The following is a 26,582-nucleotide window of genomic DNA, read 5'->3' on the forward strand; positions in this document are numbered from 1 at the left end:
TGATAACATGGGGTAATATGGGATTAACATGGATAACATGGGGTAACATGGGATTAACATGAGATTAACATGGATAACATGGGATAACATGGGATAACATGGGATCTCCCCCCCCAGGGTGTGGAGTTCTTCGATGAGAAGCTCAACTCGCTCTGCATGGCCTGGCTGGTCGACCACGGTGAGGGACTGCTCCAAACTGGTCCATACTGGTCCATACTGTGTCCATAATGGTTTATACTGGTCCATAATGGTTTATACTGGTCCATACTGCTCCAAACTGGTCCATACTGGTCCATACTGGTCTATACTGGTTTATACTGGTCCATACTGGTCCATACTGGTCCATACTGGTCCATACTGGTCCATACTGGTTTGTACTGGTTTATACTTGTTTTTTGTGCTATAACGAGTTGATACCGGTCCATACTGGTTTATACTGGTCTATACTGGTTTACACTGGTTTACACTGGTCTATACTGGTCTCCCTTCATACTGGTCCATACTGGTCCATACTGGTTTACACTGGTCCATACTGGTCTATACTGGTCTCCCCTCCATACTGGTTTATACTGGCCCATCCTGGTTTATACTGGTCCATACTGGTCTATACTGGTTTACACTGGTTTACACTGGCCTATACTGGTCCATACTGGTCTATACTGGTCTATACTGGTCTATACTGGTTTACACTGGTTTATACTGGTCCATACTGGTCTATACTGGTTTATACTGGTTTATACTGGTCCATACTGGTCCATACTGGTCTATACTGGTTTACACTGGTTTACACTGGTCTATACTGGTCCATACTGGTCCATACTGGTCTATACTGGTTTACACTGGTTTATACTGGTTTCTCCCCCCTCCCAGTGTACGCCATCCGGGAGGCAGCCACCAGTAACCTGCGGAAGCTGGTGGAGCGCTTCGGGCCGGGCTGGGCGCAGGGAACCATCGTGCCCAAGGTGCTGGCCATGGCCGGGGACCCCAACTACCTGCACCGCATGACCACGCTCTTCTGCATCAACGTAGGTGCTGAGCACCCATGGGTGCTAGGGGACACACACACACCCCCTCTATGGGATCGTTGTAACACCCTGTGGGTGCTGGGAGATGTGGGTGGGTGCTGAGGGACCCAGCTATGGGTGCTGGGAGACATCTGGGGGTGCTGAGGGACCCAGCTATGGGTGCTGGGAGACATCTGGGGGTGCTGGGAGATGTGGGTGGGTGCTGAGGGACCCAGCTATGGGTGCTGGGAGACATCTGGGGGTGCTGGGAGACATCTGTGGGTGCTGGGAGACATCTGGGGGTGCTGAGGGACCCATCTGTGGGTGCTGGGAGACATCTGGGGGTGCTGAGGGACCCATCTATGGGTGCTGGGAGACATCTGGGGGTGCTGAGGGACCCATCTATGGGTGCTGGGAGACATCTGTGGGTGCTGGGAGACATCTGGGGGTGCTGGGAGACATCTGGGGGTGCTGGGAGACATCTGGGGGTGCTGAGGGACCCATCTGTGGGTGCTGGGAGACATCTGTGGGTGCTGGGAGACATCTGGGGGTGCTGGGAGACATCTGGGGGTGCTGGGAGACATCTGGGGGTGATGAGGCACCCATCTATGGGTGCTGGGAGCCATCCCTATGGGTGCTGAGACACCCCTATGGGACCCCAGCATCCCCCTATGGGACCCCTGCATCCCCCTATGGGACCTCAGCATCCGCCTATAGGACCCCTTCATCCCCCTATGGGTGCTGAGGCACCCCTATGGGTCCCCAGCATCCCCCTATGGGACCCCAGCATCCCCCTATGGGACCCCTGCATCCCCCCTATGGGGACCCCTGCATCCCCCTATGGGTCCCCAGCATCCCCCTATGGGACCCCAGCATCCCCCTATGGGACCCCTGCATCCCCCTATGGGACCCCTGCATCCCCCTATGGGACCCCTTCATCCCCCTATGGGACCCCTGCATCCCCCTATGGGACCTCAGTATCCCCCTATGGGTCCCCAGCATCCCCCTATGGGACCACTGCATCCCCCTATGGGACCCCTGCATCCCCCTATGGGTCCCCAGCATCCCCCTATGGGACCCCTTCATCCCCCTATGGGACCCCTGCATCCCCCTATGGGACCTCAGTATCCCCCTATGGGGACCCCTGCATCCCCCTATGGGACCCCAGCATCCCCCTATGGGACCCCAGCATCCCCCTATGGGACCCCTTCATCCCCCTATGGGTGCTGAGCCACCCATATGGGACCCCAGCATCCCCCTATGGGACCCCTTCATCCCCCTATGGGACCCCTTCATCCCCCTATGGGTGCTGAGCCACCCATATGGGACCCCTGCATCCCCCTATGGGACCCCTGCATCCCCCTATGGGACCCCTTCATCCCCCTATGGGTGCTGACCCCCCCCCCCCACCCATGGGTGCTGTCTCCCATAGGGAGCTGTCCACCCCCATGGGTGCTGAACCCCTCTCTCCTCCCTCCCTCCCCCATTGAGACCCCCTTTCACCCCATAGACCCCCATTATCCACCCCCACCCATGGGTGTTCACCCCCCCCCACCCATGGGTGCTGACCCCATAGGGAGCTGTCCACCCCCATGGGTGCTGAACCCCTCTCTCCTCCTCCCTCCCCTCGCTTTTCACCCCATAGACCCCCATTATCCACCCCCACCCATGGGTGCTGACCCCCCCTAAGGGTGCTCACCCCCCCCCACCCATGGGTGCTGACCCCATAGGGAGCTGTCCACCCCCATGGGTGCTGAACCCCTCTCTCCTCCTCCCTCCCCCCGCCTTTTCACCCCATAGACCCCCATTATCCACCCCCACCCATGGGTGCTGACCCCCCCTATGGGTGCTGACCCCCCCCACCCATGGGTGCTGACCCCATAGGGAGCTGTCCACCCCCATGGGTGCTGAACCCCTCTCTCCTCCTCCCTCCCCTCGCTTTTCACCCCATAGACCCCCATTATCCACCCCCACCCATGGGTGCTGACCCCCCCCCACCCATGGGTGCTGACCCCATAGGGAGCTGTCCACCCCCATGGGTGCTGAACCCCTCTCTCCTCCTCCCTCCCCCCGCTTTTCACCCCATAGACCCCCATTATCCACCCCCACCCATGGGTGCTGACCCCCCCTATGGGTGCTCACCCCCCCCCACCCATGGGTGCTGACCCCATAGGGAGCTGTCCACCCCCATGGGTGCTGAACCCCTCTCTCCTCCCTCCCTCCCCCCGCTTTTCACCCCATAGACCCCCATTATCCACCCCCACCCATGGGTGCTGACCCCCCCTATGGGTGCTCACCCCCCCCCCACCCATGGGTGCTGACCCCATAGGGAGCTGTCCACCCCCATGGGTGCTGAACCCCTCTCTCCTCCTCCCTCCCCCCGCTTTTCACCCCATAGACCCCCATTATCAGACCCCACCCCTTGGGTGCTGACCCCCTATGGGTGCTCACCCCCCCCCACCCATGGGTGCTGACCCCATAGGGAGCTGTCCACCCCCATGGGTGCTGAACCCCTCTCTCCTCCTCCCTCCCCTCGCTTTTCACCCCATAGACCCCCATTATCCACCCCCACCCATGGGTGCTGACCCCCCCTATGGGTGCTGACCCCCCCCACCCATGGGTGCTGTCTCCCATAGGTGCTCTCTGAGGTGTGTGGGCCCGAGCTGACGGCGCAGCAGCTGCTGCCCACGGTGCTGCGCATGGCGGGGGACGCCGTGGCCAACGTCCGCTTCAACGTGGCCAAGAGTCTGCAGCGCCTGGGGCCCGTCCTGGACGCGGGGTAAGGCGCTATGGGGCGCCCCATAGCACCCATAGATCCTATAGAGCACCCCATAGATCCTATAGAGCACCCTATAGCACCCATACATAGCACCCATCCATAGCACCCATCACCATCCGCTTCAACGTGGCCAAGAGCCTGCAGCGCCTGGGGCCCGTCCTCGACGCGGGGTAAGGCGCTATGGGGCGCCCCATAGCACCCATAGATCCTATGACACCTATAGAGCACCCTAGAGCACCCATAGATCCTATAGAGCACCCATCCATAGCACCCATCAAGGTGCACTTGAACGGGGCCAAGAGCCTGCAGCGCCTGGGGCCCGTCCTCGACGCGGGGTAAGGGCTATGGGGTGCCCCATAGCACCCATAGATCCCATAGAGCACCCATAGATCCTATAGGGCCCCTAGAGCACCCATACATAGCACCCATCAAGGTGCACTTGAACGGGGCCAAGAGCCTGCAGCGCCTGGGGCCCGTCCTGGACGCGGGGTGAGGCGCTATGGGGCACCCCATAGCACCCATAGATCCTATGACACCTATAGAGCACCCTATAGCACCCATAGATCCTATAGAGCACCCATACATAGCACCCATCAAGGTGCACTTGAACGGGGCCAAGAGCCTGCAGCGCCTGGGGCCCGTCCTGGATGCGGGGTAAGGCGCTATGGGCGCCCATAGCACCCATAGATCCTATAGAGCACCCATCCATAGCACCCATCACCATCCAATTCAACGTGGCCAAGAGCCTGCAGCGCCTGGGGCCCGTCCTGGACGCGGGGTAAGGGCTATGGGGTGCCCCATAGCACCCATAGATCCCATAGAGCACCCATAGATCCTATAGGGCCCCTAGAGCACCCATACATAGCACCCATCAAGGTGCACCTGAAAGTGGCCAAGAGCCTGCAGCACCTGGGGCTCGTCCTCGATGCGGGGTAAGGCGCTATGGGGCGCCCCATAGCACCCATAGATCCCATAGAGCACCCATAGATCCTATAGGGCCCCTAGAGCACCCATCCATAGCACCCATCACCATCCGCTTCAACGTGGCCAAGAGCCTGCAGCGCCTGGGGCCCGTCCTCGACGCGGGGTAAGGTGCTATGGGGCGCCCCATAGCACCCATAGATCCTATGGCGCCTATAGAGCACCCTATAGCACCCATAGATCCTATAGAGCACCCATACATAGCACCCATCAAGGTGCACTTGAACGGGGCCAAGAGCCTGCAGCGCCTGGGGCCCGTCCTGGACGCGGGGTAAGGCGCTATGGGGCGCCCCATAGCACCCATAGATCCTATAGAGCACCCATAGATCCTATAGGGCCTATAGAGCACCCTATAGCACCCATACATAGCACCCATCACCATCCGCTTCAACGTGGCCAAGAGCCTGCAGCGCCTGGGGCCCGTCCTCGACACGGGGTAAGGGCTATGGGGTGCCCCATAGCACCCATAGATCCCATAGAGCACCCATAGATCCTATAGGGCCCCTAGAGCACCCATACATAGCACCCATCAAGGTGCACTTGAACGGGGCCAAGAGCCTGCAGCGCCTGGGGCCCGTCCTGGACGCGGGGTGAGGCGCTATGGGGCACCCCATAGCACCCATAGATCCCATAGAGCACCCATAGATCCTATAGAGCACCCTATAGCACCCATACATAGCACCCATCCATAGCACCCATCACCATCCGCTTCAACGTGGCCAAGAGCCTGCAGCGCCTGGGGCCCGTCCTCGACGCGGGGTAAGGCGCTATGGGGGCGCCCCATAGCACCCATAGATCCCATAGAGCACCCATAGATCCTATAGGGCCCCTAGAGCACCCATCCATAGCACCCATCACCATCCGCTTCAACGTGGCCAAGAGCCTGCAGCGCCTGGGGCCCGTCCTGGATGCGGGGTAAGGCGCTATGGGGCGCCCCATAGCACCCATAGATCCTATGGCGCCTATAGAGCACCCTATAGCACCCATAGATCCTATAGAGCACCCATATATAGCACCCATCACCATCCGCTTCAACGTGGCCAAGAGCCTGCAGCGCCTGGGGCCCGTCCTGGACCCGGGGTAAGGCGCTATGGGGCGCCCCATAGCACCCATAGATCCTATAGGGCCCATAGAGCACCCTATAGCACCCATACATAGCACCCATCACCATCCACTTCAACGTGGCCAAGAGCCTGCAGCGCCTGGGGCCCGTCCTGGATGCAGCGTAAGGCGCTATGGGGCGCCCCATAGCACCCATAGATCCTATAGGGCCCATAGAGCACCCTATAGCACCCATAGCACCCACATACAGCAACCATAGAACACACACAGCACCCATCAAGGTGCGGTTCAAGGTGTACACCTATAGCACCCATCAGCACCCATCGACACCCATCCTATGGACACCTATAGCACCCGTCTGCAGCCATTGACACCCATCCTATGGACACCTATAGCACCCATAGCACCCATCGACACCCATCCTATGGACACCTATAGCACCCATCTGCAGCCATTGACACCCATCCTATGGACACCTATAGCACCCATCTGCAGCCATTGACACCCATCCTATGGACACCTATAGCACCCATCTGCAGCCATTGACACCCATCCTATGGACACCTATAGCACCCATCAGCACCCATCGACACCCATCCTATGGACACCTATAGCACCCATCTGCAGCCATTGACACCCATCCTATGGACATCTATAGCACCCATCGACACCCATCCTATGGACACCAATGGCACCCATAGAACCCATTGACACCCATAGACACCCACTGACACCCATCGCACCCATGGACACCCATCCCATGGACACTTATGGAACCCATTGACACCCATAGACACCCATCCTATGGGCACCCATTGACACCCATCGCGCCCATTGACACCCATAGAACCCATTGACACCCATAGACACCCATCCTATGGGCACCCATTGACACCCATCGCGCCCATTGACACACATAGAACCCATTGACACCCATAGACACCCATCCTATGGGCACCCATTGACAGCCATCGCGCCCATTGACACCCATAGAACCCATTGACACCCATAGACACCCATCCTATGGGCACCCATTGACACCCATCGCGCCCATTGACACCCATAGAACCCATTGACACCCATAGACACCCATCCTATGGGCACCCATTGACAGCCATCACGCCCATTGACACCCATAGAACCCATTGACACCCATAGACACCCACCCTATGGGCACCCATTGACACCCATAGCACCCACTGACACCCATAGAACCCATAGACACACATCCTATGGTCACCCATTGACACCCATAGAACCCACTGACACCCATAGAACCCATTGACCCCCATAGCACTCATTGACACCCACAGCACCCATTGACACCCATTGACACCCACAGCACCCATTGACACCCATAGCACCCATTGACACCCACAGCACCCACTGACCCCCATTGACACCCATTGACACCCACAGCACCCATTGACCCCCATAGCACCCATTGACACCCACAGCACCCATTGACACCCATTGACACCCATCGCACCCATTGACCCCCATAGCACCCATTGACCCCCATAGCACCCATTGATACCCATAGACACCCATTGACAGCTGTAGCACCCATTGACACCCATTGACCCCCACAGCACCCATTGACACCCATTGACCCCCATAGCACCCATTGACACCCACAGCACCCATTGACACCCATTGACCCCCATAGCACCCATTGACACCCACAGCACCCATTGACACCCATTGACACCCATAGCACCCATTGACACCCATTGACCCCCATAGCACCCATTGACACCCACAGCACCCATTGACCCCCATAGCACCCATTGACACCCATTGACCCCCATAGCACCCATTGACACCCACAGCACCCACTGACACCCACTGACACCCATTGACACCCACAGCACCCATTGACACCCATTGACCCCCATAGCACCCATTGACACCCATTGACCCCCATAGCACCCATTGACACCCACAGCACCCATTGACACCCATTGACCCCCATAGCACCCATTGACACCCATCACACCCATTGACCCCCTGGGCACCCATTGACACCCATAGCACCCATTGACACCCATTGACACCCACAGCACCCATTGACCCCCATAGCACCCATTGACACCCATGGGTGCCCCCCTGCTCCCATAGGACCCTGCAGGCCGAGGTGAAGCCGGTGCTGGAGAAGCTCACCCAGGACCAGGACGTGGACGTCAAGTACTTCGCCCAGGAGGCCCTGACGGGTCAGGGGCGCTATGGGGCGCTATGGGGCGCTATGGGGCCTATGGGGGGTATGGGGGCTATGGGGCGCTATGGGGCCTATGGGGGGTATGGGGGGTATGGGGGCTATGGGGCGCTATGGGGCCTATGGGGGGTATAGGGGATATGGGGGGTGTGGGGGGTATGGGGCGCTATGGGGCCTATGGGGGGTGTAGGGGATATGGGGGGTGTGGGGGCTATGGGGCGCTATGGGGCCTATGGGGGGTGTAGGGGATATGGGGGGTGTGGGGGGTATGGGGCGCTATGGGGCATATGGGGGGTATAGGGGGTATGGGGCGCTATGGGGCCTATGGGGGGTATAGGGGGTATGGGGCATATGGGGGGTATGGGGGCTATGGGGCGCTATGGGGCCTATGGGAAGTATAGGGGGTATGGGGGGTATGGGGCGCTATGGGGCCTATGGGGGGTATAGGGGATATGGGGGGTGTGGGGGGTATGGGGGCTATGGGGTGTATGGGGGGTGTGGGGGGTATAGGGGATATGGGGGGGGTGGGGGGGTATGGGTGGTATAGGGGGTATGGGGTGCTATGGGTCATATAGGGGATATGGGGGGTATGGGGAGATATGGGGGGTGTAGGGGGTATAGGGGGTGTGGGGCGTATGGGGGGTATAGGGGGTGTGGGGGGCATGGGAGATATGGGGGGTATGGGGAGTATAGGGGGATATGGGGGGTGTAGGGGGTATGGGGTGCTATGGGGCATATAGGGGGTATAGGGGGGATATGGGGGGTATAGGGGATATGGGGGTATAGGGGGTGTGGGGGGTATGGGGACTGTATGGGGTATGTGGGGGGTAAAGGAGATATAGGGATCTATAGGGGATATAGGGCCTATGGGGTCTATGGGGCCAATAAGGGCTATGGGGGATATAGGGGGTATAGGGGTCTATAGGGGATATGGGGCCTATAGGGGTCTATGGGGGCTGTAAGGGCTATGGGGCTATGGGGATAATGGGATCCATGGGGAGCAAGGGGGGGCTATAGGGGATGTAGAGGCTATGGGGGCAGTGGGGTCAATGGGGGCAGTGGGGGGCTATGGGGTTCTGTGGGGTAATGGGGACTATGGGGGGCTATGGGGGCAGTGGGGGGTATAGGGCCCTATAGGGCGCTATGGGGTCAATGGGGGGCTATAGGGCTCTATAGGGCGCTATGGGGTCAATGGGCGGCTATAGGGCTCTATAGGGTGCTATGGGGTCAATGGGGGGCTATAGGGCTCTATAGGGCGCTATGGGGTCAATGGGGGGCTATAGGGCTCTATAGGGGGCTATGGGGTCAATGGGGCGCTATAGGGCTCTATAGGGCGCTATGGGGTCAATGGGCGGCTATAGGGCTCTATAGGGGGCTATGGGGTCAATGGGGGGCTATAGGGCTCTATAGGGCGCTATGGGGTCAATGGGGGGCTATAGGGCTCTATAGGGCGCTATGGGGTCAATGGGGGGCTATAGGGCTCTATAGGGCGCTATGGGGTCAATGGGGGTCTATAGGGGGTCACATAAGGACACGGGGGGGGGGGTCACGTGGTCACTGACGGTGACCTCTGACCCGCCTCCTCTTCTCTCCCCTCCCCCCCTTCCAGTGCTGGCGCTCGCCTGACCACGCCCCCTTTCCCCTCCCCCCCCCTTTTCCCTTCCCCTCCCCCCCCCCCCGCATGTGCCATTGGCCCCGCCCCCCTCGTGACGTCACCCATTCATTAATTAAACGAGGTTCTGTCAATGAAGAGTCGTCATTGGGGGGAGCTAAAAGGGAAGGGGCGGGGCTAAATCCGGAGGGGAGGGGCTAACGGGAATGGGGGCGGGGCTAAAAGAGTACGGGGCGGGGCTAAGTCCGAAGGGGCGTGACCAACGGAAATAGGGACGGAGCTAAAATGAAAGGGGCGGGGCTAAATTTGAAGGGGGCGTGGCTAAAATGGGGAGGGGCGTGGCTAATGGGAATGGGGGCGGGGCTAACAGAAACGGGGGTGGGGCTAAAATGAGGGGGCGGGGCTAAATCAGAAAGGGGCGTGGTTAACGGGAATGGGGGCGGAGCTAAAAGGAAGGGGTGGGGCTAAAGTGGAGGGGGCGGGGTTAAATGGAGAGGGGCGGGGCTAATTCCGGAGGGGGCGTGGCTAATGAGAATGGGGGCGGGGCTAAAAAGGAAGGGGCGGGGCTAAAGTGGAGGGGCGGGGCTAAAAGGAGGGGGCGGAGCTAAAGGAAGGGGGCGGGGCTAAAAGGGGTGGGGGTGGAGGTAAGGGAACCAATAGGAGCGCAGAAGTCCCGCCCCCTTCCCTCTTCCGCTGCTGTGATTGGCCCGAGCCGCCCCCGCCTCCCGCGCTCTGATCACGTGGTTGCCCAGAGGGCGCCTGGCCCTTTAAATCCCCTTTCCCGCCATCACCGCCGGCCCCGCCCCCTGCCGGAAACGCGGGAAAGTGACGTCATCAGCGGCGCGCCAACGCCCCCCCCTTCCTCCGCGCATGCGCAGTGGCGCCTCACCGCATAGCCCCCTATAGACCCCCCATAGCCCCCTATGGACCCTGCGCTGCCCCATAGCGGCCCCATAGCGGCCCCCTATGGCCCTGCCGCCGCCCCATAGCGGCCCCCATTGCCCCCTATAGCCCCTTCCATCGCCCTATAGCCTTTCCCCTTATAGCCACGCCTCTTCCCCCCATAGCCACGCCTCTTCCCCCCATAGCCCCGCCTCTTCCCCCCATAGCCCCTCCGCTTCCTCCTATAGACCCTCCCCTGCCCCATAGCGCCGCTTCCACCGCCGGTAGCCCCCTTTCCCCCCCATAGGTCCCATTTACCCCCCTATAGAACCCATTTACGCCCCATAGATCCCATTTACCCCCCCTAGATCCCATTTGCCCCCCCATAGAACCCTTTTACGCCCTATAGAACCCATTTACCCCCCCATAGAACCCATTTACGCCCTATAGATCCCATTTACCCCCCCATAGAACCCATTTACGCCCTATAGATCCCATTTCCCCCCCATAGAACCCATTTACCCCCTATAGATCCCATTTCCCCCCCATAGAACCCATTTCCCCCCCCATAGAACCCATTTACCCCCCATAGAACCCATTTCCCCCCATAGAACCCATTTACCCCCATCCCCATTACCCCCTATAGCCCCATAGCCCCCTATACCCCCATTACCCCCCATAGCCCCCTATACCCCTATTGCCCCCTATACCCCATTCCCCCCATTGCCCCCCATAGCTCCATTACCCCCTATACCCCCATTACCCCCCATTGCCGCCCCATAGCCGCCCCATTGCCGCCCCATTGCCGCCCCATAGCCTCCCCATAGCCGCCCCATTGCCGCCCCACAGCTGCCCCACAGCCGCCCCACAGCCGCCCCACAGCCGCCCCATAGCCGCCCCATAGCCGCACCATTGCCGCCCCATAGCCGCCCCATACCCGCCCCATTGCCACCCCATACCCGCCCCATACCCGGCCCATTGCCACCCCATCGCCGCCCCATCGCCGCCCCATCGCCACCCCATAGCCGCCCCATCGCCGCCCCATCGCCGCCCCATCGCCGCCCCATCGCCACCCCATAGCCGCCCCATAGCCGCCCCATAGCCGCCCCATTGCCGCCCCACAGCCGCCCCACAGCCGCCCCATAGCCGCCCCATAGCCGCCCCATTGCCACCCCACAGCCGCCCCATAGCTGCCCCATACCCGCCCCATTGCCGCCCCATAGCTGCCCCATAGCGATGTCGGACTCGGGGCAGAGCCCGGCCCCTGGGGGGCGGCGCCGTTGGACCCGGGACAAGGACCCAGAGGGCGGTGGGGACCGACGGGTAGGCGGGGCTAAGGGCGAGGGGGCGGGGCTAAGGGCGAGGGGGCGGGGCTTAGAGCAAGGGGGCGGGGCTTGGGGGGGGCAATGGGGGGCAGTGATTGGCTGGAGGGGGGGGGGGCAATGGGGTTGAAGGGGTGAGGGGTGGGGTTATTGGGGGGGGGCGTGGCCTCGCTGACCACGCCCCCCCCTTCGGTCACGTGGTAGGAGGCGGGGGAGGAGCCTGCGGGGCTGATGCAGAAGACCCCCATCATCCTGGCCAAGCCCCCGGGGGAGAGGGTGAGAGCCCCATAGAGCCCCATAGATACCCATAGAGCCCCATAGATACCCCTTAGATACCCATAGAGCCCCATAGAGCCCCATAGATACCCTATAGATACCCCATAGATACCCCATAGAGCCCCATAGATACCCCATAGATACCCCATAGAGCCCCATAGATACCCCATAGATACCCCATAGAGCCCCATAGATACCCATAGATACCCATAGAGCCCTGTAGATACCCATAGAGCCCCATAGATACCCCATAGAGCCCCATAGAGCCCCATAGATACCCCATAGAGCCCCATAGAGCCCCATAAATACCCCATAGATACCCCATAGATACCCCATAGAGCCTCATAGATACCCTATAGATACCCCATAGAGCCCCATAGGTACCCCATAGATACCCATAGATATTCTATAGATACCCTATATAGCCCCATAGATACCCCATAGAACCCCATAGATACCCATAGAGCCCCATAGATACCCCATAGATACCACATAGATACCCTATACATACCCCATAGAGCCCCATAGATATCCATAGACCCCCATAGGTACCCATAAACCCCTATAGGCCTCCCATAGCCCCCCTATAGCGCCCCATAGACCCCCCCATAGCCCCGCCCCCCCACTGACCCCCCCCTCCCCCCCTCAGCCGCAGCCGAAGGCGGGGCCCGGCCCGGCCCCTCCCCCCCCGGCCCCGCCCATTTTGCTGATGAAGGCGCGGGGCGGGGGAGGGGAGGAGCGCGGTGGGGGCGGGGCCAACGCCGGCGGGGGGGAGGGGCCAGCGCAGGCCCCGCCCCGCGAGCGCGACCCCGGGCCCCGCCCCACGCAGCCCGTCTACCAATTGCATGGCAGGGGGCTGGCCCCGCCCGGCAACCTGGACCGTGAGTGGTGCCTTATATGGGCATGGGGAGGGGCTTAAATTGCCTTATATGGGCATGGGGAGGGGCTTAAATTACCTTATATGGGGAGGGGCTTAACTTATATGGGCATGGGGAGGGGCTTAAATTACCTTATATGGGCATGGAGGCTTAAATTGCCTTATATGGGCATAAGGAGGGGCTTAAATTGCCTTATATGGGCAGGGGGTGGGGCTTAAATTGCCTTATATGGGCAGGGGGTGGGGCTTAAACTGCCTTATATGGGCATGGGGAGGGGCTTAAATTAATTTATATGGGCATGGGGAGAGGCTTAAATTACCTTATATGGGCATGGGGAGGGGCTTAAATTACCTTATATGGGCATGGGGAGGGGCTTAAATTGCCTTATATGGGCAGGGGGTGGGGCTAAAGGGGCCTCATATGGGCATGGGGAGGGGATAAAGGGGGCTTATATGGGAAGGGGAGGGGCTAAAGGGGCCTTATATGGGCAGGGGAGGGGCTAAAGGGGGTTTGTATGGGAAGGGGAGGGGCTAAAGGGGGCCTTATATGGGAAGGGGAGGGGCTAAAAAGACCTTATATGGGCAATGGGAGGGGCTAAAGGGGGGTTGTATGGGAAGGGGAGGGGCTAAAGGGGGCTTATCCTGGGCTACGGGGTGTCCATATATGGGATAGGGGGTAAGAGAAGGGGCGGGGCTAAGGGTTTCCATATATGGGGTGGGTAAATGGGAATGGGTGGGGCTATGGCGGTGTGGGAGGGGCTATGGGGTGTCCATATATGGGGTGGGGGCAAGAAAAGGGGTGGGGCAAAGGGTGTCCATATATGGAGTGGGTAAAGGAGAGTGGGAGTGGCTAAGACAGGGGTGGGGCTAAAGTGATGTCCATATATGGGATAAGGCTAAGGGACGGAGCTTGGGGGTGTCCATATATGGGATAAGGGGAAGGGGGCAGGGCTAAGCATGCCCATATATGGAGTAAGGCTAAGGGGCGGGGCTAGGGGGTGTCCTTATATGGGGGAAGGGGGCGGGGCTAAGCGTGCCCATATATGGAGTAAGGCTAAGTAGCGGGGCTAGGGGAGCATCCATATACGGGGGGAAGAGGGCGGGGCTAAGGGGGTGTGGAGCTCCATCTATGGAAGGGGGCGTGTCCAAGCTTGGCCCCGCCCCTCGCAGCCGTGGCCGGCCAATCCCGGCTGGCGGCGCCCGAGAAGATGAAGAGCAGCATCAAACTGGTGGACGAGCAGATGAACTGGTGCGACAGCGCCCTAGAGGTGTGGGGCGGGGCCTATGGGGGGGCGGGGCCTACGGGAAGGGGGCGGGGTTAAGGGAAAAGGGGCGGGGTTTGGGGTAGGGGGAAGGGAGAGGGGTTTAAAAAGGGGTGGGAAGGGGAGGGGCTTATGGGGAAGGGATGGGGCTTAAGGGAAAGGGGCGGGGCTTGGGAATGGGGGCGTGGCCTATAAGAAGGGGGCGGGGTTAAGGGAAAGGGGGCGGGGTTTGGGGTAGGGGGAAAGAAGAGGGGTTTAAAGAGAAGCAAGGGGCGGGGCTTAGGGGAAGGGGTGGGGCTTAATGGGAAGGGGCGGGGCTTGGGAATGGGGGCGTGGCCTATAAGAAGGGGGCGGGGTTAAGGGAAAGGGGGCGGGGTTTGGGGTGGGGGTAGGGGAAGGGAGAGGGGTTTAAAGGGGGGAAAAGGCAGGGCTTAAGGAAAGGGGCGGGGTTTAGGGTAGAGGGGGAGGAGCTTGGGAAGGGGGCGTGGTCTATGGGAAGGGGGCGGGGTTTGGGGTGGGGGCCGAGGGAAGGGAGAGGGGTTTTAAAGGGCGGGGCTTAGGGAAAGGGGTGGGGCTTAGGGTTGTGGGGGAGGAGCTTGGGAAAGGGGCGTGGCCTATGAGAAGGGGGCGGGGTAAAGGGAAAGAGGGCGGGGTTTGGGGTAGGGGAAAGCGAAAGGGGTTTAAGGGGGGGTGGGAAGGGGAGGGGCTTATGGGGAAGGGGTGGGGCTTAAGGGGAAGGGGCGGGGCTTGGGAATGAGGGCGTGGCTTAGGCCGCTTGGGGCCGTGGCTTCAGCCCCATGATGGGGATGGCTCAGGGCGGGGCTTGATGTAAATGGGCGGGGCTTAATGTAAATGGGCGGGGCTTAATGTGAATGGGCGTGGCTTGCTGTAAATGGGCGTGGCTTAAATGGGGCGTGGCTTCAGCCCCATGATGGGGGTGGCTCAGGGCGGGGCTTAATGTGAATGGGCGTGGCTTGATGTGAATGGGTGGGACTTAATGTGAATGGGCGTGGCTTGCTGTGAATGGGTGGGGCTTATTGTGAATGGGCGTGGCTTAAATGGGGCGTGGCTTCAGCCCCATGATGGGGCTGGCTCAGCCCCACAGGGGGGGAGAGGGGGGCGTGGTTTAGGGCCCGAGGGGGGCGTGTCTTAGTGCGGTGGCGCGCTGTGATTGGCCCAGTTCCTGCTGGAGCAGACGGACGTGCTGGTGGTGGGGGCGCTGGGGCTGCAGGGCACCGGGAAGTCCACGCTGCTCTCGCTGCTGGCGGCCAATCAGCCCGATGAGGACCCACGGTATGGGGGGAGCTATGGGGCGGGTATGGGGGGTGTCTGTGGGGCGCTATGGGGTGGCTATGGGGGGCTATGGAGCTCTATGGGGTGTCTATGGGGGGCTATGGAGCTCTATGTGGTGTCTATGGGGGGCTATGGAGCTCTATGGGGTGTCTATGGGGCGCTATGGAGCTCTATGGGGTGTCTATGGGGGGCTATGGAGCTCTATGAGGTGTCTATGGGGCGCTATGGAGCTATATGGGGTGGCTATGGGGGGCTATGGAGCTCTATGGGGTGTCTATGGGGGGCTATGGAGCTCTATGGGGTGTCTATGGGGTGTCTATGGGGGGCTGTGGGGTAGCTATGGGGTCTATGGGGTGTCTATGGGGGGCTATGGGGTAGCTATGGGGCGCTATGGAGCTCTATGGGGTGTCTATGGGGGGCTATGGGGTGTCTATAGGGGGCTATGGGGTAGCTATGGGGGGCTATGGGGTAGCTATGGGGGGGCTATGGAGCTCTATGGGGTGTCTATGGGGGGCTATGGGGTGTCTATGGGGAGCTATGGGGCGCTATGGAGCTCTATGGGGTGTCTATGGGGGGCTATGGGGTCTCTATGGGGAGCTATGGGGCGCTATGGAGCTCTATGGGGGGCTATGGGGTAGCTATGGGGGGCTATGTGGTGTCTATGGGAGGCTATGGGGTGTCTATGGGGGGCTATGGGGTAGCTATGGGGGGCTATGGGGTAGCTATGGGGGGCTATGGGGGGCTATGGAGCTCTATGGGGTGTCTATGGGGGGCTATGGGGTAGCTATGTGGGGCTATGGGGTGTCTGGGGCTCTATGAGTCCGGGCTGTGTCTATGGGGCTCTATGGGGCTGGGCTGTGTCTATGGGTCTGGGCTGTGTCTATGGGGCTCTATGGGGCTGGGCTGTGTCTATGGGGCTCTATGGGTCCAGGCTGTGTCTATGGGGCTCTATGGGTCTCTATGGGTCCCCCCAGGTCCTTCGTGTTCCGGCCCCAGGGCCCGGAGCTGCGGGAGCGGGGGGGGAGCCAGACCGGGGGCATCGACTTCTTCATCACCCAGGAGCGCGTGGTCTTCCTCGACACCCAGGTACCGCCAGCGGGCTCATTAAGGGTGTTAATTACCCCTAATGAGGTCATTAATAGCATTAATTACCCCTAAGGAGGTCATTAATAGCGCTAATGAGGTCATTAATAGCATTAATTGCTCCTAATGAGGTCATTAATAGCGCTAATGAGGTCATTAATAGCATTAATTACCCCTAATGAGGTCATTAATAGCGTTTACTACCTCTAATGAGGTCATTAATAGCGCTAATGAGCTCATTAATAGTATTAATTACCCCTAATGAGGTCATTAATAGCGTTTATTACCGCGAATGAGGTCATTAATAGCGCTAATGAGGTCATTAATAGCATTCATTACCCCTAATGAGGTCATTAATGGCGTTTATTACCGCTAATGAGGTCATTAACAGCATTAATTAACCCTAATGAGGGCATTAATAGCGCTAATGAGGTCATTAGTAGCATTAATTACCCCTAATGAGGTCATTAATAGCATTTCTTAGCGCTAATGAGGTCAGTAATAGCGGTAATGAGGTCGTTAGTAGCATTAATTACTCCAAATGAGGTCATTAATAGCGCTAATGAGGTCATTAGTAGCATTAATTACTCCAAATGAGGTCATTAATAGCGCTAATGAGGTCATTAATAGCATTAATTACCCTTAAGGAGGTCATTAATAGCATTAATTACCCCTAAGGAGGTCATTAAGAGCACTAAGGTCGTTAATAGCATTAATTACCCCTAATAAGGTTATTACTAGCGTTAAAGAGGTCATTAGTAACATTAATTACCCCTAATGAGGTTGTTAATAGCGCTAATGAGCTCATTAATAGCATTAATTACCCCTAATGAGGTCATTAATAGCGTTCATTACCGCTAATGACGTCATTAATAGCGCTAATGAGGTCACTAATAGCATTAATTAATGCCAATGGCCACATTAATAGCAGTAATTAACGCTAACGAGGTCATTAATAGCATTTATTAGCGCTAATGAGGCCATTAATAGAGCTAACCCCAATGGGCTCATTAATAGCGTTAATTAACCCCAATGGGCTCATTAGTAGCTGTAATTAGTGCAAATGAGGTCATTAATAGCGTTTATTAGTGCTAATGAGGTCATTAAGAGCGCTATTGAGGTCATTAATAGCGTTTGTTAGGGCTAATGAGGTCTTTAATGCCGTTAATGAGGTCATTAGTAGCGTAAATGAGCGCTAATGAGGCCATTAATAGCGTCAGTTAACACCAATGGGCTCATTAAAAGCAGTAATTAACCCCAATGGGCTCATTCATAGCGGTAATTAGCGCTAATGAGCTTATTAATAGCCCTAGTAATCCCTCATTACCCCAATGAGCTCATTAATAGCCCTAATAACCCCTCATTACCCTTGCTGAGCTCATTAATAGCCCTAATAATCCCTCAATAGCGCAAATTAAGATTAATATCCCTAATACCCCCTCATTGACACTAATTAAGCTCTTTAATAGCCCTACTAATCCCTCATTAACAGTAATGAGCTCATTAATAGCACTAATAACCCCTCATTAGCGCGAATTAAGCTCGTTAATAGACCTCATAATCTCTCATTAACGCTAATTATGCTCATTAATAGCCCTAATACCCTCTCCTTAACGCTAACTAAGCTCATTAATAGCCCTAATAACCCATCCTTAGCGCTGTTTAAGCTCGTTAACAGCCCTAATTAATGCTAATGAAGCTCATTAATAGCCCTCATTAGCGCTAATGAAGCTTCTTAATTCCAGCCCCTGCTCAGCCCGGCCCTCCTCGATCACCTCATTAATAACGACCGGAAGCTGCCCCCCGAGTACGGGCTGCCCCACACCTACGTCGAGATGCAGGTCTGCCATTAACGAGGCTCATTAGCCATTAATTAGCCATTAATTAGCGCTCATTAGCCCTAATTTTGGGGGGGGGAAGGGCTGCAAGAGGGCCGGGGGGAGTGTAATTAGAAGTAATTAATGAGGGGGAATAGGATAATGGGAAGTAATTAATGATGTGGTGATTAATTAATGGTTATTAGTCGTTAATAATAGCTATTAATTAGCAATTAATAGCTATTAATAATAGCGATTAATTAGTAATTAATTAGGGGTGGTTCTTTAGGGGTAATTAAGGGTAATAAGGGGCATATGGGGGTTGATTGGGAGGTCATTAATTGGCATTAATTGATTGGAGGGGATTAATTAGGGGCTAATAGGGGGGTCAATGGGTGTCAATGGGGGTCAATGGTGGTCAATGGGTGCCAATGGGTGCCAATGGGTGCCAATGGGAGCCAATGGGTGTCAATGGGAGCCAATGGGTGCCAATGGGTGCCAATGGGTGCCAATGGGTGTCAATGGGCGTCAATGGGTGTCAATGGGTGCCAATGGGTGTCAATGGGAGCCAATGGGTGTCAATGGGAGCCAATGGGTGCCAATGGGTGTCAATGGGAGCCAATGGGTGTCAATGGGAGCCAATGGGTGCCAATGGGTGTCAATGGGTGTCAATGGGAGCCAATGGGTGTCAATGGGAGCCAATGGGTGCCAATGGGTGTCAATGGGAGCCAATGGGTGCCAATGGGTGTCAATGGGTGCCAATGGGTGTCAATGGGTGTCAATGGGTGCCAATGGGTGTCAATGGGTGCCAATGGGTGTCAATGGGCGTCAATGGGTGTCAATGGGCGCCAATGGGAGTCAATGGGAGTCAATGGGCGTCAATGGGCGTCAATGGGTGCCAATGGGTGTCAATGGGTGCCAATGGGTGTCAATGGGTGCCAATGGGAGTCAATGGGTGTCAATGGGTGTCAATGGGTGCCAATGGGTGCCAATGGGTGTCAATGGGAGTCAATGGGAGTCAATGGGTGTCAATGGGAGCCAATGGGTGCCAACGGGTGTCAATGGGTGTCAATGGGTGCTATGGGGTGGGTGGGTGCTGACCCACGTCCCCCGCCCCACACGTGTGGGGCAGTCTCTGCAGATCGCCGCCTTCCTCTTCACCGTCTGCCACGTGGTGCTGCTCGTGCAGGATTGGTTCACGGACCTCGGCCTCTACCGGTGAGACCCATAGAGACCCATAGCGACCCATAGAGACCCATAGCGACCCATAGCGACCCATAGCGACCCATAGAGACACATAGAGACCCATAGGGACCCATAGAGACCCATAGAGACCCATAGAGACCCTTTGGGACCCATAGAGACACATAGAGACCCATAGAGACCCATAGAGAACCCATAGAGACCCATAGAGACCCATTGGGACCCATAGAGACACATAGAGACCCATAGAGACCCATAGAGAACCCATAGAGACCCATAGAGACCCATAGAGGCCCATAGAGACTCATAGAGACCCATAGCGACCCCATAGAGACCCCATAGCAACCCATAGAGACCCACAGAGACTCATGGCGACCCATAGAGACCCATAGAGACCCCATAGAGACCCCATAGAGACCCATAGAGACCCCATAGAGACCCATAGAGACCCATAGAGACCCCATAGAGACCCCATAGAGACCCATAGAGACCCATAGAGACCCCATAGGGACCCATAGAGACCCCATAGAGACCCATAGAGACCCATAGAGACCCCATAGAGACCCCATAGAGACCCATAGAGACCCATAGAGACCCCATAGGGACCCATAGAGACCCATAGAGACCCATAGAGACCCCATAGGGACCCATACACCCCTACAGACTCTTATAGACCTCATATCCCCCATAGCCCCCATTACCCCCATTACCCCATTACCCCCATTACCCCATTACCCCCATTACCCCATTACCCCCATTACCCCCATTACCCCCATTACCCCCATTGCCCCCATTACCCCCATTACCCCCATTACCCCCATTACCCCCATTACCCCATTACCCCCATTACCCCCATTGCCCCCATTACCCCCATTACCCCCATTACCCCATTACCCCCATTACCCCCATTGCCCCCATTACCCCCATTACCCCCATTACCCCATTACCCCATTACCCCATTACCCCTATTACCCCCATTACCCCCATTACCCCCATTGCCCCCATTGCCCCCATTACCCCCATTACCCCATTACCCCATTACCCCATTACCCCCATTACCCCCATTGCCCCATTGCCCCCATTGCCCCCATTACCCCATTACCCCCATTACCCCATTACCCCCATTACCCCCATTACCCCATTACCCCCATTACCCCCATTACCCCATTACCCCCATTACCCCCATTACCCCATTACCCCCATTGCCCCCATTACCCCCATTACCCCCATTACCCCCATTACCCCATTACCCCCATTACCCCCATTACCCCATTACCCCCATTACCCCCATTACCCCCATTACCCCATTACCCCCATTACCCCCATTACCCCATTACCCCCATTACCCCCATTACCCCATTACCCCCATTACCCCATTGCCCCCCATAGCCCCTATGGGGTCTCTGCCCCCCAGGTTCCTGCAGACGGCCGAGATGGTGAAGCCTTCGACCCCTTCCCCTGGGCACGAGCCCAGCGCCGGTGCTGAGGAGCCCTCGGAATACTACCCCCATCTGGGTGAGCCCCATAGAGACCCATAGGGACCCATAGAGACACATAGAGACCCATAGGGACACATAGAGACACATAGGAACCCATAGAGACACATAGAGACCCATAGAGATCCATAGAGACCCATAGGGACCCATAGAGACCCATAGAGACACATAGAGACACATAGGGACCCATAGGGACCCATAGAGACCCATAGGGACCCATAGGGACCCATAGGGACACATAGAGACCCATAGAGACACATAGAGACCCATAGAGACACATGGGAACCCATAGAGACCCATAGGAACCCATAGAGACCCATAGGGACCCATAGAGACCCATAGAGCCCCATAGAAACCCCATAGGAACCCCACAGAGACCCATAGAGACCCCATAGAGCCCCATAGAGACCCATAGAGACCCCATAGAGCCCCATAGAGCCCCCATAGAGACCCATAGAGACCCCATAGAGCCCCCATAGAGACCCATAGAGACCCCATAGAGCCCCATAGAGCCCCATAGAGACCCCATAGAGACCCCATAGAGACCCCATAGAGACCCCATAGAGCCCCCATAGAGACCCATAGAGACCCCATAGAGACCCATAGAGACCCCATAGAGACCCCATAGAGACGCATAGAGACCCCATAGAGCCCCATAGAGCCCCATAGAGACCCCATAGAGCCCCATAGAGCCCCATAGAGACCCCATAGAGACCCCATAGAGACGCATAGAGACCCCATAGAGCCCCATAGAGCCCCATAGAGCCCCATAGAGCCCCATAGAGCCCCATAGAGACCCCATAGAGCCCCATAGAGCCCCATAGAGACCCCATAGAGCCCCATAGAGCCCCATAGAGACCCCATAGAGACCCCATAGAGACCCATAGAGACCCATAGAGACCCCATAGAGACCCCATAGAGCCCCATAGACCCCCATAGAGCCCCATAGAGCCCCATAGACCCCCATAGCACCCCATAAGTGCCCCCCCCCCCAGTGTTCGTGCAGACCCGGGCCGGTCCCGGCTCCTTCCGGCCCCGGCGCCTCCGGCAAATGCAGCGGCTCCTGCAACGGGTGATGGCGCACTCGCACCTGAAGTACCGCGGTGAGCAATGGGGGCAATGGGGGGCAATGGGGGGCAATGGAGTCAATGGGGGTCAATGGGGGGCAATGGGGGTCAATGGGAGTCAATCGGGGTCAATGGGGGTCAATGGGAGTCAATCGGGGTCAATGGGGGTCAATGGGAGTCAATCGGGGTCAATGGGAGTCAATGGGAGTCAATGGGAGTCAATCGGGGTCAATGGAGTCAATGGGGGTCAATGGGAGTCAATGGGAGTCAATCGGGGGCAATGGGGGTCAATGGGAGTCAATGGAGGTCAATGGGGGTCAATGGGGATCAATGGGGATCAATGGGAGTCAATGGGAGTCAATCGGGGTCAATGGGGGTCAATGGGAGTCAATCGGGGTCAATGGGAGTCAATGGGAGTCAATGGGGGGCAATGGGGGGCAATGGGAGTCAATGGGATCAATGGGAGTCAATGGGGGGCAATGGGAGTCAATCGGGGTCAATGGGAGTCAATGGGAGTCAATGGAGTCAATGGGAGTCAATGGGAGTCAATGGGAGTCAATGGGGGTCAATGGGAGTCAATCGGGGTCAATGGGGGTCAATGGGAGTCAATCGGGGTCAATGGGAGTCAATGGGAGTCAATGGGAGTCAATCGGGGTCAATGGAGTCAATGGGAGTCAATGGGAGTCAATGGGAGTCAATCGGGGGCAATGGGAGTCAATCGGGGTCAATGGAGTCAATGGGGGTCAATGGGAGTCAATGGGAGTCAATCGGGGGCAATGGGGGTCAATGGGGGGCAATGGGGGTCAATGGAGGTCAATGGGGGTCAATGGGAGTCAATGGGGTTCAATGGGGGTCAATGGGAGTCAATGGGGGTCAATGGGAGTCAATGGAGGTCAATGGGGGTCAATGGGAGTCAATGGAGGTCAATGGGGGTCAATGGGAGTCAATGGGGTTCAATGGGGGTCAATGGGAGTCAATGGGGGTCAATGGGAGTCAATGGAGGTCAATGGGGGTCAATGGGAGTCAATGGGAGTCAATGGGGGGCAATGGGGGGCAATGGGAGTCAATGGGATCAATGGGAGTCAATGGGGGGCAATGGGGGGCAATGGAAGTCAATGGGAGTCAATGGGAGTCAATGGGAGTCAATGGGAGTCAATGGGGGTCAATGGGAGTCAATGGAGGTCAATGGGAGTCAATGGGGGTCAATGGGAGTCAATGGGAGTCAATGGGGGTCAATGGGAGTCAATGGGAGTCAATGGGGGTCAATGGGAGTCAATGGGGGTCAATGGAGTCAATGGGAGTCAATGGGAGTCAATCGGGGTCAATGGGTGTCAATGGGAGTCAATGGGGGTCAATGGAGTCAATGGGATCAATGGGAGTCAATGGGAGTCAATGGGAGTCAATGGGGGTCAATGGGGGTCAATGGGAGTCAATCGGGGTCAATGGGAGTCAATGGGAGTCAATGGGAGTCAATGGGGGTCAATGGGAGTCAATGGGAGTCAATGGGGGTCAATGGGAGTCAATGGGAGTCAATGGGGGGCAATGGGGGTCAATGGGAGTCAATGGGGGGCAATGGAGTCAATGGGAGTGAATGGGTGTCAATGGGGGGAATGGGTGCCATGGGGGTAAAGGGGGGCAATGGGGTCTCTATGGATCCCTATAGGTCCCTATGGGTCTCTATGGGTCTCTATGGGTCTCTATGTGTCCCTATGGGTCTCTATGTGTCTCTATGGGTCCCTATGTGTCTCTATGGGTCCCTATGGGTCCCTATGGGTCCCTATGGGTCTCTATGGGTCCCGCAGGGTCCCTGTGCCCCCGGGAGGTGGTGCCGGGGCTCCCCGAGGGGCCCCCCGAGGCCGACGTGAACCTGTTCCTGCTGCCCCCCATGGAGGGCGATGAGGAGCCCCCCCCCCGCCCTGGTAAGTCCCCATAGAGCCCTATGGGCCCCATAGAGCCCCATAGAGCCCTATGGACCCCATAGAGCCCCATAGACCCCTATGGACCCCCATAGAGCCCCATAGACCCCTATGGACCCCCATAGAGCCCCATAGACCCCTATGAACCCCCATAGACCCCTATGGACCCCTATAGACCCCTATGAGCCCCATAGAGCCCCATAGACCCCTATGGGCCCCATAGACCCCCATAGACCCCTATGGGCCCCATAGACCCCCATAGAGCCCCATGGATCCCTATGGTCCCCATAGACCCCTATGGACCCCCATAGACCCCAATAGACCCCTATGGATCCCTATAGAGCCCTATGGACCCCTATGGTCCCCATAGACCCCCATAGACCCCATAGACCCCTATGAACCCCCATAGAGCCCCATAGACACCCATAGACCCCTATGGTCCCCATAGACCCCCATAGACCCCATAGACCCCTATGAACCCCCATAGAGCCCCATAGACACCCATAGACCCCTATGGTCCCCATAGAGCCCCATAGACCCCTATGGACTCCCATAGACCCCTATGGACCCCATAGACTCCTTATAGACCCCATAGACCCCTATGAACCCCATAGACCCCTATGAACCCCATAACCCCTATGGACCCTTATAGAGCCCCATAGAGCCCTATAAAGCCCTATAGACCACTGTAGATCCCACTGCGTCCCAGTCCCATTCCCCTCCCTTCCCAGTCCATCCCAGTGCCCCCATTGCCCCCCATTGCCCCCCATTGTCCCCCATTGCCCCCATTTTCCCCCCCATTGCCCCCCATTGCCCCCTCATTGTCCCCCATTGCCCCCCTATTGCCCCCCATTGCCCCCATTGCCCCATTGCCCCCATTGTCCCCCATTGCCCCCCATTGCCCCCCATTTTCCCCCCCATTGCCCCCCATTGCCCCCCATCGCCCCCCATTGCCCCCCATTGCTCCCCATTGTCCCCCATCGCCCCCCATTGCCCCCCCATTGTCCCCCATTGCCCCCCATTTTCCCCCCATCACCCCCCATCGCCCCCCATTGCCCCCCATTGCCCCCCATTGCCCCCCATTGCCCCCCCATTCTCCCCCCATTGCCCCCCATTGCTCCCCATTGCCCCCCATCGCCCCCCATTGCCCCCCATCACCCCCATCGCCCCCCATTGCCCCCCATTGTCCCCCATTGCCCCCATTGCCCCCCCATTGTCCCCCATTGCCCCCCATTTTCCCCCCCATTGCCCCCCATTCTTGCCCCCATCACCCCCCATCGCCCCCCATCGCCCCCCATTGCCCCCCATTGCCCCCCATTGCCCCCCATTGCCCCCCCATTCTCCCCCCATTGCCCCCCATTGCTCCCCATTGCCCCCCCATCGCCCCCCATTGCCCCCATTGTCCCCCATTGCCCCCCATTGCCCCCCATTGTCCCCCATTGCCCCCCATTTTCCCCCCCATTGCCCCCCATTCTTGCCCCCATCACCCCCATTGCCCCCCATTGCCCCCCATCACCCCCCATTGCCCCCCATTGTCCCCCATTCTCCCCCCATTGCCCCCCCATTCACCCCCCATTGCCCCCCATTCTCCCCCCCATTGCCCCCCCCATTGCCCCCCATTGCCCCCCATTGCCCCCCATTGCCCCCCATCACCCCCCATCGCCCCCCATCGCCCCCCATTGCCCCATTGCCCCCCCATTCTCCCCCCATTGCCCCCCATTGCCCCCCATTGCCCCCATTGTCCCCCATCACCCCCCATCACCCCCCATCGCCCCCCAGGTTCCTCCCCACTCTTTGGGGCTCTGCCCCCCTTCCGTGGCCACGGATCCTTTGGGATGCTCCTGGCTCGGCTCCGGGGCCGGGTCCTGGCGGCGGCGCGGGCGCAGCTCTCCCACAGCCTCCTCACGGAGAGGAACTGGGAAGCACTGGGAGGGACTGGGAGGGACTGGGAGGGACTGGGGAGGGACTGGGAGGGACTGGGAGGGAATGGGATTGAATGGGATTGAACTGGGAGGGACTGGGAGGGACTGGGATTGAACTGGGAGGGACTGGGAGGGACTGGGATGGACTGGGAGGGACTGGGATTGAACTGGGAGGGACTGGGATTGAACTGGGAGGGACTGGGAGGGACTGGGATTGAATGGGATTGGACTGGGAGGGACTGGGAGGGACTGGGAGGGACTGGGATTGAACTGGGATTGAATGGGATTGAATGGGATTGAACTGGGAGGGACTGGGAGGGAATGGGATTGAATGGGATTGAACTGGGAGGGACTGGGAGGGACTGGGATTGAACTGGGAGGGACTGGGAGGGACTGGGATGGACTGGGAGGGACTGGGATTGAACTGGGAGGGACTGGGATTGAACTGGGAGGGACTGGGAGGGACTGGGATTGAACTGGGAGGGACTGGGATGGACTGGGATTGAACTGGGA

General features: G+C 58.1%; 2 protein-coding genes across 2 annotated transcripts; both read left to right on the forward strand.

The window, feature by feature from the left end:
* Positions 1 to 99: 99 nt before the first annotated feature.
* LOC133264666 (serine/threonine-protein phosphatase 2A 65 kDa regulatory subunit A alpha isoform-like) lies at positions 100 to 9,729 on the forward strand (the record flags this gene model as incomplete). The annotated part of the gene is made up of 5 exons (XM_061444500.1): positions 100 to 178; positions 871 to 1,025; positions 3,641 to 3,783; positions 7,948 to 8,039; positions 9,651 to 9,729. Coding segments are annotated over 5 exons (486 nt in total), but the record flags the coding sequence as incomplete, so codon positions are not given.
* A 2,026-nt stretch (positions 9,730 to 11,755) lies between these two features.
* On the forward strand, positions 11,756 to 26,069 carry SMG9 (SMG9 nonsense mediated mRNA decay factor; the record flags this gene model as incomplete). Its single annotated transcript, XM_061444499.1, has 12 exons — positions 11,756 to 11,858; positions 12,062 to 12,133; positions 12,783 to 13,014; positions 14,181 to 14,278; positions 15,453 to 15,565; positions 16,540 to 16,651; positions 18,394 to 18,489; positions 19,598 to 19,683; positions 21,083 to 21,183; positions 22,160 to 22,267; positions 24,034 to 24,150; positions 25,927 to 26,069. Coding segments are annotated over exons 1-12 (1,365 nt in total), but the record flags the coding sequence as incomplete, so codon positions are not given.
* Between the last annotated feature and the right edge of the window lie 513 nt (positions 26,070 to 26,582).

The sequence above is a fragment of the Pezoporus flaviventris genome, unplaced genomic scaffold, assembly GCF_033815535.1.
Source record: "Pezoporus flaviventris isolate CSIRO_AGI_PZ_B2104156 unplaced genomic scaffold, CSIRO_AGI_Pfla_v1 ptg000936l, whole genome shotgun sequence".
Lineage (NCBI taxonomy): Eukaryota > Metazoa > Chordata > Aves > Psittaciformes > Psittacidae > Pezoporus > Pezoporus flaviventris.